The sequence below is a fragment of the Pygoscelis adeliae genome, unplaced genomic scaffold (genome assembly GCF_000699105.1).
Source record: "Pygoscelis adeliae isolate BGI_AS28 unplaced genomic scaffold, ASM69910v1 Scaffold187, whole genome shotgun sequence".
NCBI classification, from domain to species: Eukaryota; Metazoa; Chordata; class Aves; order Sphenisciformes; family Spheniscidae; genus Pygoscelis; species Pygoscelis adeliae.
The window spans coordinates 80,520-95,353 of NW_008825103.1; the positions used below are offsets into that span (position 1 = coordinate 80,520).

General features: G+C 42.7%; 1 protein-coding gene across 1 annotated transcript in view; it reads right to left on the reverse strand.

Moving 5' to 3' along the window:
- Nucleotides 1-8,746: 8,746 nt before the first annotated feature.
- Nucleotides 8,747-14,834, reverse strand: part of SLC23A2 (solute carrier family 23 (ascorbic acid transporter), member 2) — a 28,569-nt gene continuing 22,481 nt past the window's right edge. Inside the window, exons 12-16 of the mRNA XM_009327187.1 lie at nucleotides 14,368-14,473; nucleotides 11,188-11,317; nucleotides 10,909-11,046; nucleotides 9,665-9,760; nucleotides 8,747-9,104 (exon numbers count right to left, since the gene is read on the reverse strand). Of these exons, the coding sequence (XP_009325462.1) occupies nucleotides 8,872-9,104; nucleotides 9,665-9,760; nucleotides 10,909-11,046; nucleotides 11,188-11,317; nucleotides 14,368-14,473 (703 nt within the window). The 3' untranslated portion in view covers nucleotides 8,747-8,871. The remainder of the gene's footprint in view (nucleotides 9,105-9,664; nucleotides 9,761-10,908; nucleotides 11,047-11,187; nucleotides 11,318-14,367; nucleotides 14,474-14,834) is intronic.

Sequence of the window (14,834 nt, forward strand, 5' to 3'; positions counted from 1 at the left end):
GGTACGCTGCGGGGTACGGGTTTTGAAATCCCGGGGGACACCCCTCTCCGGCACCCAGGGTCACCCCGGCACCGGGATCCCAAGGGATAGCCCTTACCGGGTGCCAGGACTGGGGATCCCCCAAAGGGTGCCCTACTTCGGGCACCCAGTTTGTAGCCCCCCGGGAGCGGGATCCCGAAGGATGCTCCATCTCAAACCCCTGGTTCAGGCTCTGGGACTGGGTTCCCAAAGGACACCCTGTTTCTGGCACCCAGGTTGCAACCCAGGACCAGAATCCCAGAGGATGCCCCATCCCCAGTGCCAGGACCAGGATCCCAAAGGATGCCCCATCCCCAGTGCCAGGACCAGGATCCCAAAGGATGCCCCATCCCATGCACCTGGGCTGGAAATGCTCTTACAATCGGCTCCAGCTCCATGCAGGACTCCTGGAGGGAGCCTTGCAGGCTGCATCACGCAGGCTAAAGTGGTTATTTCTGCCTTAAAACGCCCCAAACCCCGCGATATTCAGTGCCAGAGCCATGCAGGCATCGCACTTCGCTGTTCTGCCTTCGGGACGGTGCAACAGGGCCGTGCGCTGGCAGCAACCGGTTCCCAACCACGGCCGTGGGAGCCCTTCCGGATCCAAAACCGCCCCCGAGAAGGGGATTGAAGAGGAAATAAATAAAAAAAACCAACTATCTGCCTGGAAGCAGATGTTGCAGCTTGGGGGACACGGTTACCTCCGAAACGGCGCTCAGCCTCCAGCCTCCGCTCCCAGGCTGCGGGTCCCATCCTGCCCGTGGACCCCACGTCGCTGCGGGGAGGGTTTGGGGGAGTGCGGAGGTATTAAGTATTCCAGAAGAGCAGCGGTGTTCGGCCATGTCCCTCCGCCTTTGTCTGCTCCTGACCTTTCCCAGTGCTTTGTGGCTTCTCTGGGCTTTTTTTCTGTTTAAGGAATTTGCCTAGAAACAGCCCACACGAAGCCGGGGGGGGAACCCAAAACAAAGAAATAATCTAAACAGCTGGTTTAGCAAAACAAGCAAGTCTTTACAACCACGGATTGTAATCGGCCCTTTTCTTTTCCTATTTTTTTTTATTTGTATGTAAAATATGAGAAGTTTAGGAGGAGCCATCTGGCTTGGGGAAACACTGACTCGGCAAAAGCGAGCCAGGATGGGGGTTAGTATTTATATTCCAGCAGCATCTTCGAGGGCTGGCGGAGATGAGAGGCCCTTTTGTCACAGGGAGAGCCCGGCCGTGCCACACAATGGAGCAGAGCCGGCCCCAGCCGCCCGCACAGTGCAAACCCCAGCCCCAAAAAACCAGGGATTTAGAGCCAAAGAGAGGGAAAGCTTCTACCACAGCCCCCAGCCGGAGGGGTGGATGCAATCGGAGCAAAAGGGGAAAAAAAAAAAATAGAGGGTTTTGCTGTGGGCACCTGCACAAGCACAAGGAGGAACTTGGTTGCAGAACTGGGATTAAATCTTGCTTTTGCGACACCCTGCCCGGTGGGTCAGGAAGGATCGAGCCTGGACGGAGGCGTTTATTTGCCAAATAAAAGGAATTCGACCTGCTCCTGCAACGTGAGAGGCCGGGACAGGCTGCCAGCTCCTCCTTACCCGCACAGCAGCTGTGAGCACGAACCCAAGAGGAACCAAATCCATGTGGAAGAAACCCAAAACTTCTGCCCCACCGTGGTCCTGGCCAGCTGCTGTGAGCCCGAGCATCCCTCCCGGCTGCGAAAAATCTCCCGGGAAAAGGATGCTCCGAAGTCAGAGCCTGCGTTTAGCTGCACAGGGATGTTGCGGCACCTGTTTCACAGGTTAAATCCGCGTTTCTGTGCTAAATGCCACACAGGGAACGTGGTTGATGCCTTTTAAACCATCGGCTTCGATGGATTTACTTCTGTTTCCGCTCCCATAGCTGAGCCTGGAGGTCAAGGACCTCAGTCGGACTGAAGCATAAGGCACCAGCTCCAAGATTCTCCAAAATTCAAGTATTTCCCCCCAGACGGAGCAAGCATCCAAACTCCCTTCTTTCACACCCTGGCAGCTTCCCATTATTTCAACTTTAAGACCCCCAAGCTAATTGTCAGTAAATACCAAACAATATTACGCATTTGGATACACGTTAGCTTAGGAGCATCTGTTAGCGGTTACACAGCCTCCGGGAACCAGATGGGAAGAGACGTGGCTCTTGAAACGGCCTTTACTCGTACCTAATACGTGTTTCTTCAAAACACGGTCGCTGTCCCCGTTTGAGGATGTTTCAGTCATTCTGAAAATCCTCAGGTTTTGAGATTCTGCCTGGGGTAAAGCCCTTCTTATAGGGTCGATGCAGCTGATGCTGAATTTTGATCCGGGCAAGATACAAGGAGAAAACTCAATTTTTTCCAGAGCTCTGACCCAGTAGCACAAAGGATTAATCGGGATTAAGATCAGGGCCGTTTTCATCACGGACCCAAACCCAGCCCTGCTCAGGAACGATTAGAAATCCCTTGCCCTGGTCAAACAGCTGCTCCGCCAGCTTTGATACCAGATCTACTTTCACCCCCTCTCGCTGCCGATTTAGGTGGCTTTTTGCCATTTTTCTTCCCATCCGACTACACCATTTTTGGACTAGTCACGGCGGGCTATGCCTAAGAAAGGTACTTGGGTGTCTTAATTCCCCTTAAAATCGGTAGTAGCTCAGATAGCTTGAAGGCTGACACGACATCTAAAGGTGCTGCGTATCCTCAGCCAGACATTTCCAGGTCCTAATTCATTGCAGGCAGCTGCCGCCCATCACTGGGGCTCCAGGCAAACGTTAGGAATTTCGTATCACAGCTCCAGATAAAACAAAGGGAGTTCATTAAACGGCTGGGGAGGAGGCAAGGTGCTCGTCAGCTTTTTTCTTTTTAAATGCTGGTGACGAGGCAAGACGATACTCAGCTGATTTATCTTTACATGCTGTCCAAGAGGAGCAACAGGACACCTCCAAACACACTGCGCCCCGCGGACCCTGTGCTTTGGGCATGCAGCAGCCTTGACAAGAGGCCCAGGAGACTTTGCTTTGGCTACAGATTGCCAAAGGTAAGGCAAGAATTTAGACACGTTCCCAATCCTAAGGCTTTACCCTAAACCACAGGTTATTTCTTTGCTGCCAACTCTTGCCGCTCATATTCTTAACTGGACAGAATAACTCAAAGGCCCTGCTCAGTGGAAGTTACTAAGAGAACTCGAAGGTTGTTTTTTTAATTTTAATTAGGAAGTTAGTCACTTAAGTTTTGCTGCAGGGACACGGCTCAGAAACACATCAGTGCCGACCGTGCAATTGCTTTTGCAGGGAGTTCTGCTGCCCCTTGGCTGCCCGAGAGATTGGCAGCTGCCAGAGGAGAGGGGCACGGGGTGGGTGGCGGAGGGGGGACAGGTCCCCACACCGCAGCCGGCAGCTCCTCGGGGGGGGAGATCTTGGAGGTGCCTCAACTGAAAGCAGGGACAGACAGCAAATAAGATATACGGACAGTAAGCAGTGCCTCTTCCAAATAAATCAAGGAAGTTTAATGCGTCTTCGTGGTACGAGCTGCAGGCTGAGAGCTGGAAGGGTCGGGAAGGCGTCTGGGGGTTGTACTTTTGGGTGGCGCTTGCTACAAAGAGATGCTTGGTCTTCACATCACCTGGATGCCCAAAACGTCAATTGTCCTTCGAAGGGGATGTTTAAAAGGAAGTGTAACGCCACGCTGCCAAGTTGCATCTATGCCCGCGTTTATTTATACTGAACAGCTTTAAAAATACAGAATAAAATAGCTTTATCTACTATTATTCACAACATCTGGTCCAAATATTACATTTTTAAATATTTGTTTAATGAAGCAATGTTAGAAAAAAAATATGAAATTAAAAAAACCTCCATAAAAGAATTACACATCTCAGAACAAAAACAAAAAAACAAAAAACCAAAAAACCAAAAAACCTCTTGCTGTTTAACAGTGCTGTTTTACAGCCAAAGTCAGGTCACAAAGAGTCATGAAAAAAAATAATATTTATCCCCACTGCCTAAGAACAGTCAATAGTTTGTTACGCCGAAGGTTGTTATAAACAGACAAAGAATAATAATTTGGACTGGCAGCAAGATGATTTACCTGGAAAGATGTAGTAAATGCCAGATAGTACACAAGGCAATTCTAAATATATCTCTCATATCAATATGTACGGATGACAATGCACAGCCACAGTCAAATTAGAACTAGACAGGAATATTTTGGATGGCTCTGAACACGGATCCCCAATACTTAAAAGCAGCCCAGCACTAAGCTGTATAGACTCATGGGCAGAAGCGAAACACTGGCAAACTCGTGGCCTCCTCCAATACTGCAATGACCTGTCGCAGCTATATAAACACGAGAGCATCGAGTACCTCTCATCCCAGGGCCACAAAGGCCATTAGCCTTAAGAAATGCTAAGAAACATGCACCAAGTAGGACGTTTTCTGCAGAAATAAGTGACCCGCCACTCCCCGCCCCCTTAAAAGAGAGAAAAAAAAAGTCGCTTTTGGTTTAAGAAGGCCACGTAAAAGAAACACCGTAGGTCGTGCTGGTCTGTCACACACGCGTATTCTACATCGATATACAAATTATGTTAAGCACAGGGCGCTTTAGATTGCGTGTAAGCATCCAATGGCTCACTCAAGCCATTAGAAGCCAGCTAATCTAAACCACGCGTGCCTGGAGTGCTGTTTATACCACAAATGATGCGATTTTCATTTCTTATTAAGGATGCAATGCTATAAATGAGCGGTCGCACTCACTGATGCTCCCTGTGGCATAAATAGTACTGAGGATTTCAGTTTGCAAGCGCCAATTCTGCATCGGGAGTACCAAGATCTCAGTAGGGAGATGAACAATAAAGAAACCCTTTAGTTTTTGGTAGGAACAGAAACATGGGTAAATAAAGTATACACAACTACTATAGATTCGTCAATGAAGAAATTCTACCATCACATGACATTGTCATGACAATCATACCACTCCCTCCCAGGAAAACTGCGATCATTATCCTGAGTGGAAATGTTATTTTTAATATATGGAAATAAAATACTGCAATATTCATGTACAAACCAAGTTGCCATATTTAAAGTCAGTATTAAAAGGCATAAAGCAAATTCTGGGTTTGAAGTTTGAACATTCTGAGCGAGGCACCTGATTAAGTTCCTCCGCCAACGCACTCTAATATGACAACATTAATCAGTCATAGCTGTTAGCTATGAAACCTAAATTTCTATAGGTATAATTTGCAAGTATTTGCTTTAGAAAACGTGTTTTAACATGTTAGCAAGAATTCTTAATTTAACCTAAAAAAAATACAATAGAATATCAATTACAAAAGTCCCAAGTTATTTTGTTTTGCATACATTGATACCATCTTTGATATGACAAAATGATATTTCTACCATGAATATTTGCTCTTCCGTCTTAAAGTTTGGTTGAAACATCTCATCGCCTCTTGCCTCATCTCTCAGGTGTCGTCTTCCCTATGTGGTTACATTTAGTTTAGCTGTTTGCAAGGCAGGCAATAACATATATAGGAAAAAGACAGTATTGCATTTACAGTCGGATTTCTATATCCAGCCACCCTTACGCATCAAAGCCTGGACGTGACCAGCAAACACGAAGCATTTAGATGCTTTTCAAAACTGCAAGTTAATCCTCTGCAACGCGTCTGCCAGCAGCTGCTGCGCAGCAGCTCAGGCTGCGCACCGTGCTGCCCCTGGCCAGGCCATTTCACAACAGCCACTACAACCTCCATGTAGGAAAGCGGACGTGGGAGAAGGATTTAAAGGTCCGCAATCGCCTGCCGCAACTGCACAAAACTGGGGGCAATTCAGAGTTATTTCCCTCACGAAAAAAAGGCAACGCATCTTCTTCGACTGGCAGCTCTGGGATGGTTTCGGGCGCATCGGGAAGAGAAAGGGGAGCTTCTCTTTCCAAGGCACCCACGCATCAGCTCTGTCCTCTGCTCACCTCTCAGCGCTGGGGAGACGCACACTTCAATAGCAATATCCTGTGTGCAGCAGCTGCACGCCCTGTACGTTCATGGTACTGCCAATGACTCCGTCACAACCCCTCGCTATACATTACAGGTGCTTCAGCGGATCTCCTTTGCAAAACCGAGGCTCATCTTTAACCATTCATGTTCGTAGTAAGATGGAGAGAGTTGTTACATATACAAATTTGGTTACAAAAATGACTGCTAACTACAACTATTTATTTTAGTGTTACCAAGGTAAGTGGCTAGAAAAGCAAACATGCCGGCTAAACGCGACTGCGCTTCTCTCAGCCAGTCAACAGAATCGGCACGGTAGGACCCAAAGTCACGAAAAGAATTAAATCTAACAGTTAAACAGAGTAACCGGACTTCACCTATTCAGATAGTCTTTCCTACACTGCAAGAAAGGAGCGGTGTTCTGCTCCGGGGAGAAGAAAAAAGTATCCTTGGATTTGTTGCCCTGTAATTTGACTGAAGCGTCTTGGCAATTCTCAAGCGAAGGCAATACAGAACACGCACAGCTTTACTTCAGCCAAAGGTGAGAGAAGACAAATGCTATTTCTCATCGCCTCGTCTCTTGACTGCGTAAGCATTGAAGTCATCAAGCGAATATTTGGGGGGGAGAAGTTAGAAAAGCCTCGGGACACAGGTGTCGCTGCCGCACTGTGTGCCCAGCGGCATCACTGGACTTGACATTTCTCTATTTCCAAGGTGGCACTGTTTTAAATAAAAAACTTTTGCCTCCCTTTCTCAACATTTACAAGACAACCACCTTTGGCATTTTACATCATTACAACCACCGTACATAGGTGGCTTTTTTTTTCTTTTTCCTTTTATATATATATTTTTTTAACTCCCCCATGTCTCCCACACATCTTTGGTTGCACATAAAGTTGGGAAATTTGGAAGCTTCGTGCCACTGATTAGAGGTCTCCGCACTAAAACTATCTGCAAGTGGATGTGGAAATCTAACACCTCCCTACCTGAAGAGGAAAAATCTAAGAATGATAAAAATGACTTTGTTTCACAGGCAAACTAACCTTGTCTACTACACAATAACTCTTCCGACCAGCTTTTGAGATAGTCCAATTGACACCAAGACTGCAAACTACTGAAAGTTCCCTGAAGCAGGAACAAACACATGCTTTGTTATGGAAAAAGCGGTATAAAATAGTTTCTGGAAACAGCCATGGCATGCTGACAACGCTATCAATGGAATCATTCCGACTCTACACTATTCAGTACTGATCTGTTAAGCTCTTTCCTTGCCCTCCCCACCCCAACCCTTCCATGCTTCAATAACCAATAACAAATTCACCTGGAAGTAGACTCAAAGAAAACAGAGTTCCTGCGCTCCTGTCCAGTAGTCAAACTTTGATAAATATCTTAGTGAAATACAGGATCTACTGTTATGGTTTTTCCAGGAATACAAAACGCAAGCACCGTAGAGCATACTGGCCTTGAAATTACATTACACTACATTTCCCTGATGATCTCCACAGCTTAAAAATGCTTTTGGGGCCACACTGAAGTCTAAAACTAACTTGCAATAGTAAGAACATTAAACATGAATAAAACTTTTAATTATGAATGCATGATGAACATGAACACCCACATAACATCAGAGCTGAGACTATTCCAGGAAAAAAAAAAAAAAATCTGAATGGTGCCCTGATTGGACCCAATACCCGTTAAACCATCCAGTGGATGAGGACATCAAATGTAGTGTCTCTGCCGTTCAAGATCACCTCTGCAGCAGTAACGAGCTTTTGCAGAAGCCCCACAAAGAGAGAAGAAAAAGAGGCAATGCAACATAAGCCGCTCGTAGGCAGCATCGGCTCTCGATAGCCGATCAAGAAAATTCTGCACAGATCCAAACCAGCGAACGCCGGCAGCGTTTTGACCGCGTGGCTTTCCCTGCAGGGAAAGCTGCACCTACATAGATGTTAATTGCTTAGAACTGCTGAACAAATTAGCATTTTTGTTCAGGAAATGTCTTGCTGGATACAGGCGTTGCACTGTAAAAACTGTTACTGGGTCCCGTCTGGAAGTTAAAAGTTTCCCATCTCTCTAAAACTCAAGCTACATGTGTCCCTTTAAAGAAAACCTGCACCTGGACACTATAATTAGGTGTATAGGCAGAAAAAGCAAACGTTTAAAAATGTGAACTGACATGAAATGAGTGGTTCCTTCTACAGCACTAAGCTATCAGAAGTCGGTCATAGTTTTCGTCGGCACAGTTATTACAGAAACTTTCTGTCTTAACACTGGACGTCGGACTGAACTATCGGCAATTCAAAAAAATACTCTCGTGATTTGCCAGTATCAACTAAGTCTGGTTTCCAGGGGGCTGAAAATATGGAATGTGCAAATCAGTGAGTAGAAAACAATATACATGGGATTTGACATGACTAGAAGTAAGGGTTTTTTTCCTTTTTTTTTTTTCCCCTCCTTCTCACAGGATTCAAATTTTCTGGCGTAACTAACATTGCCAGCAATGAACGCGCCAAAAATGCCAGCATCAATGACTTAAATAAAATCACCATAAAAAGTAACATTTTTCAATAGCACCTACATAATTCCGGAACCTAAGCCCCATTTAAAATAAAGAGGCTTAGGTGCGCAGGTATCTATAGCTTTTGAAACTCAAACAGAGGAGCATTCGCAAATAATTTGACCCAGAGACACTAGATCTGGCTACCACCACCCACAACAGGAAAGCTTTTTTTTTTTTTTTTTAAATCCGTCTCAGCTCTGGTTCCAGAATTTAAATGCAGATATACAAAACATATATTTTAATGCTTCTTAATCAGCAAGAAACTGCAAATACATCTTTTACTACAACTAGATAATATAATTTCAACTAAGGCTATACTGTAGCTTCTGAGTCTTCATCTGAACTCCTGCAGTTACTGCTTTTCCTGAAGCCTTTCCACGTGTAACCCATGAAGGTAGGGCTGATGGGCAGGAAGCTGAAACACCTGTATTTTTTAATAAAGTTCATGCCAAAAGGCAAATCATATGTTTCCATGCCATCCAGTGACTTGCTTCCTTTACCAACCCCTTTCTTCCATTTCCGTATTCCCCTTTCTTCAGGGCTTCCTAGAAGTCAAAATAAAAGAAAAAGGAAAAAAAAATATATATACGTGAATATCTTTATGTAAACACACACATATATAGCAGAGGTTAAGAGAAGAAAGAAAACCCCAAGTCTCAGACACCATGTTCAGCAAAACATTGGAAAGATCTTCTAGACTCCTCAAAGAGGCAGGAAGGGGGGGGGAATGTTTATTGGAAATGACTATTATCTGTTTTATTTTGTAACTAGAAGTTGAGGCAAATTTTTCCTCTCAAATGAATGGAAGCACGTTTGCATCTTAAACATATTTTTACTCTGTCTTCTGAAGAAGACTATTCTGGTTTGATTTTTATCAGCTATTTTAAATGTTTAACAGGATGGAGACCTTAACCTGAAAAAGATTCAAAGCGTTCTTAAGGAAACTGAGGCACGCAGGTGTTAAGCAGTGTGCTCTAGGTGTTCAAGAAGTCAACAACTAAAGCAGTAATCTCTTCCTCATCTCCTGCCTCCATGAACCGTTGTGCGATCTTCATTCAGAAAAGCAGTTATTATTTCAGATAAAACGACAAGTTCACATGCTGACCTGGAATGGTATTATCCAAAATAAATGCAACGCAGCCACCGACAAACATGGCTGTCGTGAGAAGAACGTTTAATACTTGATCAATGCCCGCTATTCCTAGAAGAACAGGAAAAAAGCTATTTAGAATTTGAATTTTTATCGTACACAGACACATCCTACTGATTTAGACGCAGGTCAACTGGGAAAACTTGCTACTAAGTTCACTGAGGAATTTGCTCAAATAGGACTCTTAAAACCACATGGGAATAGATGCAGAAGAACCTTCCACTAGTGTAGTACACCATGGGGACCCCTTCTTTCCCAAAACGTAACTCCGTGAACTTTCAGTTGCTTATAAAAATGTCATGAAATGCCGTTTTAGTTTCTACTGCAGACACAACTGCTTAATTTAAAATAAATAGAAAACTACAAAATGGAAAAGGAGAAATGTCCATAATGTAAAATCATATGGATCAAAAGAATTCTTTTTATAAACCTTTACTTTTTAAAAGGGCAAAACTTAATAGCACCAATTCACGGAAGAACATTGTATTAATATATCATCACCTAACTCTGCTTGAATGATCTACTTTTCTGAACAACTTAGTAGGTTAGATATGCTCTTAAATCTGGTTCTGAAGCGATAGCTATAAAAAGTTAATCTTTCCTTTAAAAAAAAATAAAAAATAAAAAAATCAACTTAAGTATTCCTGTAGAGTCTTCCTTTAATGACATACACTGCCATAACCACTATTGAGAAAGTGGTATTAAAATAGAAAACCTTCTCCATGAGTTCACCAAAACTATATAATTTGGCTAACAGTCTGAAACCGAGTTCATTAAAATTCAGGTTCAGAACACATCTCTGCAGTGACAAAAAATTTCAAAACCCCAAACAAATTCCTAGCTTGCAAGCTCTACCTTGGTATTTCCCCTTGTTCTTTTAATACCATTTACAACTCAGATTCACCCTTTTAGACTTTCTTCCAGTCCAACTGGCGGTCGCCTCCTTCCATTGCTCTACAATCGTACCCCGAGAAAGCAGGACAACTTCAGATGTATCCCACTGAAACTTTCAATTCAAGTCTCAACAACTCAACTAATTCTCCTCTGAACACACCTGCCTTCTTAACCATAGCTTTTCTTGTCTCCATAATACTTTATTTTTTCTCTTATTTACCCTTTACATTACTTTGTACTTGTATGTACTTTGCGTATGAATACAAGGTAAAAGTATGCGTCATGTAAATGAGCAAAACACATACCTGTGACCAGTGGATTTTGTTTGAGATAGCTTGGAAGGACAAGTCCAAAGAAAATGGAAAATCCAAGTACAAACAGGTTACGAGAAGAATTTAAGTCTATGAACTGGAGATTAGACAGACCTACGGCTGTAATCATCCCTAAATAAAAATAAAGCAAGTCTCAGCTTTTATATAGCCTTTTTCTTCAAAAAAAGATAGCCACGTACATATAAAAACAGCACTAGAGTAAAAAGATACAGCCACACAGTACACAAAGAGGAGCAAAAAAACATACGTTACCAAAGAGAGTGCAGAAGAGGGCACCAAGCACGGGGTCAGGCAGCGATGCAAAGAGAGCACTGAACTTGCCGACCATGCCAAGCAAGAGCATGAAGGCTGCCCCATACTGAATAACCCTGCGACTTCCAACCTGCAGGAGAACAAAAAGGAAAGGACACTGGGAAAAGTCCGCACTTAGTCCAACTTCACGCCTTGCATTTTATTTTATTATTTTCTTTCGCATTTAAAACTTCTTTTCAAGCTTCCGTGCGTATTTTTTGTGGTGTTAAAACACAGGCTGCAGATCCTTTACAAATGACTTGGAGGGCTCAGCTGTAACATGGCTGCACTCCAATTCTAACATAACTTCATTTGATTTTGTTTTCGTTAACATTAAGTCATCTTTAAAACCATCTGTAACTGCTGTAGCCACAATAACCATGAAATGTGGCTCAGTCCCATCTACAATAAAGAAAACAAATAGACCACAACTAGGAGAGATGGCAAATGGATCAATTGTAATGCAAACGGAAAAAAAAAATTAAAAAAATCCATGTGTTGCTGCCCTTTTACACAAGAATATATCTATTAGTTACCTACCACGCAGTTCACCTGAAGGAGATGCAGGCTTTCTAGACAGAGATTATCAACTGATTTTATAACATCCCTGTTTGAGACCAGAACCGAGTTCTTCATATGCAAATCATGACTGTGCTAACACTGTGAAACCAAGTGCCCGCACTTCCTTCCCATTTTTATTTTAAGCATTCAAACTTCAGGGCACTATTTCTCTGGCACTATGTTGTAGTGGTAGTTGATAAACCTGAACGTTCAATATTTTAATAGTGTTATACTTGCATAAGAGGTGCACCAGGTACAAAAAAACCAACCCTGTTACGCCAGTAAGGTGGTTTCTAACAAAGCCCTTTGTAGGTGTCCTGTTACAGAGTATTAAGCTTCAAAGAGAAGTAGATATTAATTTGTTAATCATGTGTGACTGAGCTAAATGAGTGAAATGAGAAAAAAAAAGATACTGTAGGCATGTTTAGGGTCAAAGTACTTCTTTCCCCCATATTCTTCACTGCCTAACTGTTAGGTGAGATGTATCCACCTACAAACAGAAGCCAGACCAGCAAATTAGGGTGTTCACTAGAATAACAACAGAAGTTAGCCTGCACCTTTCTCTATTTTTTATAAAGATATTGATTTCCTTAGGACCACCAATATCTTGCTCTAAAATTATCTTCCTGCATGAAATAGGCAGCCTCTTCAAAAAATCCGCACGACAGCGACATTTATTTATGCAAACGCTCAACCCCTACAAGGCAAACAAATTAAGCTCCTTTTGAAAGCTACTGAAAGCATCCTGGGCAGCATTTAGCTCAAACTACATATTTATTCCCAGGCCCTTGTACGCACGCTTTATGTGATTATTTTGGAGTGCATGATATGGTACCTTGTACCTTACTGGAGTATCCATTTCATGACCAACATTATGGCATAAGCTGCCTATACTATAAACTAATCAGAGTTAATTGATTCTCCTCCCATCAAATAAAACTCGCTCACAGACCAGCTCAAAGACTTTGCAGTATTTACATCCAGTTGAAGCCTCAAATTTAAATTCTAAGCATAATCACATACTGATTTCAAGGGAGGTAAATGCCTTTTCAGATGTTGCACTGGTATAGCAGGCTCACCAGGACTATGTACTCTTTGCTCATGACCACTAAAGATTTCCTCTCCCAAACAAACAGCAGAGTATCTACACGTCAAAAATCGATGTTGATATAAATTGAAGTTGAAAAACTATTCGGTTTTTAGGAATGAATGTGCAGACAGGAAAACAAGACAAAAAACTGGAGCACAGCCATCCAGCTGTGCCATTCTGGATAAGGCATATTCATTCTTCCATCATGCGCTCTGAACAGACCTAACTGTAGTTAACACTGTTCCCTCTAACAGCTGCTGGTTTAACATTAATTTTTCGGTGTTCCAAAGCAAAACGTACATTCATTTCTGTGGACTGTTAATAAAAAAGTGCTGTTAATTCATATCAACTCCTATGAAGTAACAACAGAAAGGGAGCAGAACAGAATAAATCTTTCTTTAAGGATTCTTCTAACCAAAATTTCTTCTAGGAAATTTCCATCAGCAACTGAATGGAAGACTTATACAGACAGCAGATGGTGCTATTAGTATTTATATTCCACCCTAAAACTGAACAGAATCACCCTTTGTGCAGAAAAAAAATGGCTGAAGATAAATTCATCATCTATATTGGATTAAGTCAGAGGGATGAGTTATTTTAAGTGGAGAGCATACATTTTCTATCTTGTATGCATGAAGGAGATTTATAGCTTCCAAGCGAAATATGCAACAAGATGTACGTATTTACAACATAAATTACTCTTACCAATTTTGTTGATATTTATTAACAATATCAAGCAAATCTATCTGCAGTCCAAGGTCTCCCAGTTCAGCAAGGCATTCAAGCACACATCCAGTTCCGCATGTGAACAAAGGAATTCCTCAAGTGCTTATATATTTTGCTGAGTAACACCCCAAAAAAATATGTAATCCCCTAAGCATGCTCAATGCCTTAAAAACCTATGACGGAAACAAATATTTAGGGTACATTTAGCTTTGGAGTTACCTTGACTTCAGCTCCTGTTCTAGCTGTGTCAGCCTAACATCCTAGTACAGACGTAGATAAGACCCAAGGACCTCAAGTTGCATTTCAGTGCGTGTTCAAGTGAGACGTTAAAAACAGTCAGTTCCCTAGCGATGCTTGCAGAGCCAAGACATCCAAAAGAGTATCAATTTCTGTACGGTTTACAGTGTTTATGCCTCCACTCAAAACACCTGGAATGCCTCAAAGCCCTGGAATGCCTTTTTAGTTTTCAAAGGGATAGCTTATTTAGCATCATCTGCTTTATGTAGGTTTTCTAACTGTCCTTTTACTCCGAATAGAAATAAGATTTTTGGGGTCCTTATCTAGAACGCATTTCCATTAGAAAATGGCTGGTACAGACAAGTTATGCAAATTCAGAATGCTGTGTAAAGTTTTTCTGCACGAAGCACCAAGTAGCATGGTTTCTTGGAAGAGGATCATGCTGTGAAACATGAAAGTGGTGTAAGCCATCCACCGGAGGAGATAAAATACTCAAGTCACTGAGTAATCAAGGTAAAAGCACATACCTTCGTGATGCCCAAGACACCAATGTTAGGGCTGGAAGAAGTGGATCCATTCCCTGTCCCAAATACTCCATCCAGAACACAGGAGAGACCCTCAATAAAAATCCCTCTGTAAATCACAAACAGAAAAAGAGTCAAACTTGTATTAGCGTAGACTCACTTCACATGGTGCTTTAAGACTGCAACCTACGTTGGTGCCTGTTAAGGTGTCTGTCCCACATGAATTATTATAATTCATGTTTCAAGCTCCAACACACCTGGAAAACCAACTTGAGTTCTGTTTTCTGTGTCTTAGTTACCCACGTTCTTAAACTGAGCAAATTACAAAATAATTCAAGTCAAACTTAGAGCTGTTCTTTATTTCTAAAATTGCATTTCAGGTGAATTTGACAAGCTACCCCGATTCCAGAACCGATTTAGAGTTCTGTCCCTATGGAAACTGTACTATTAACTTCCATGGACTCCAGCAG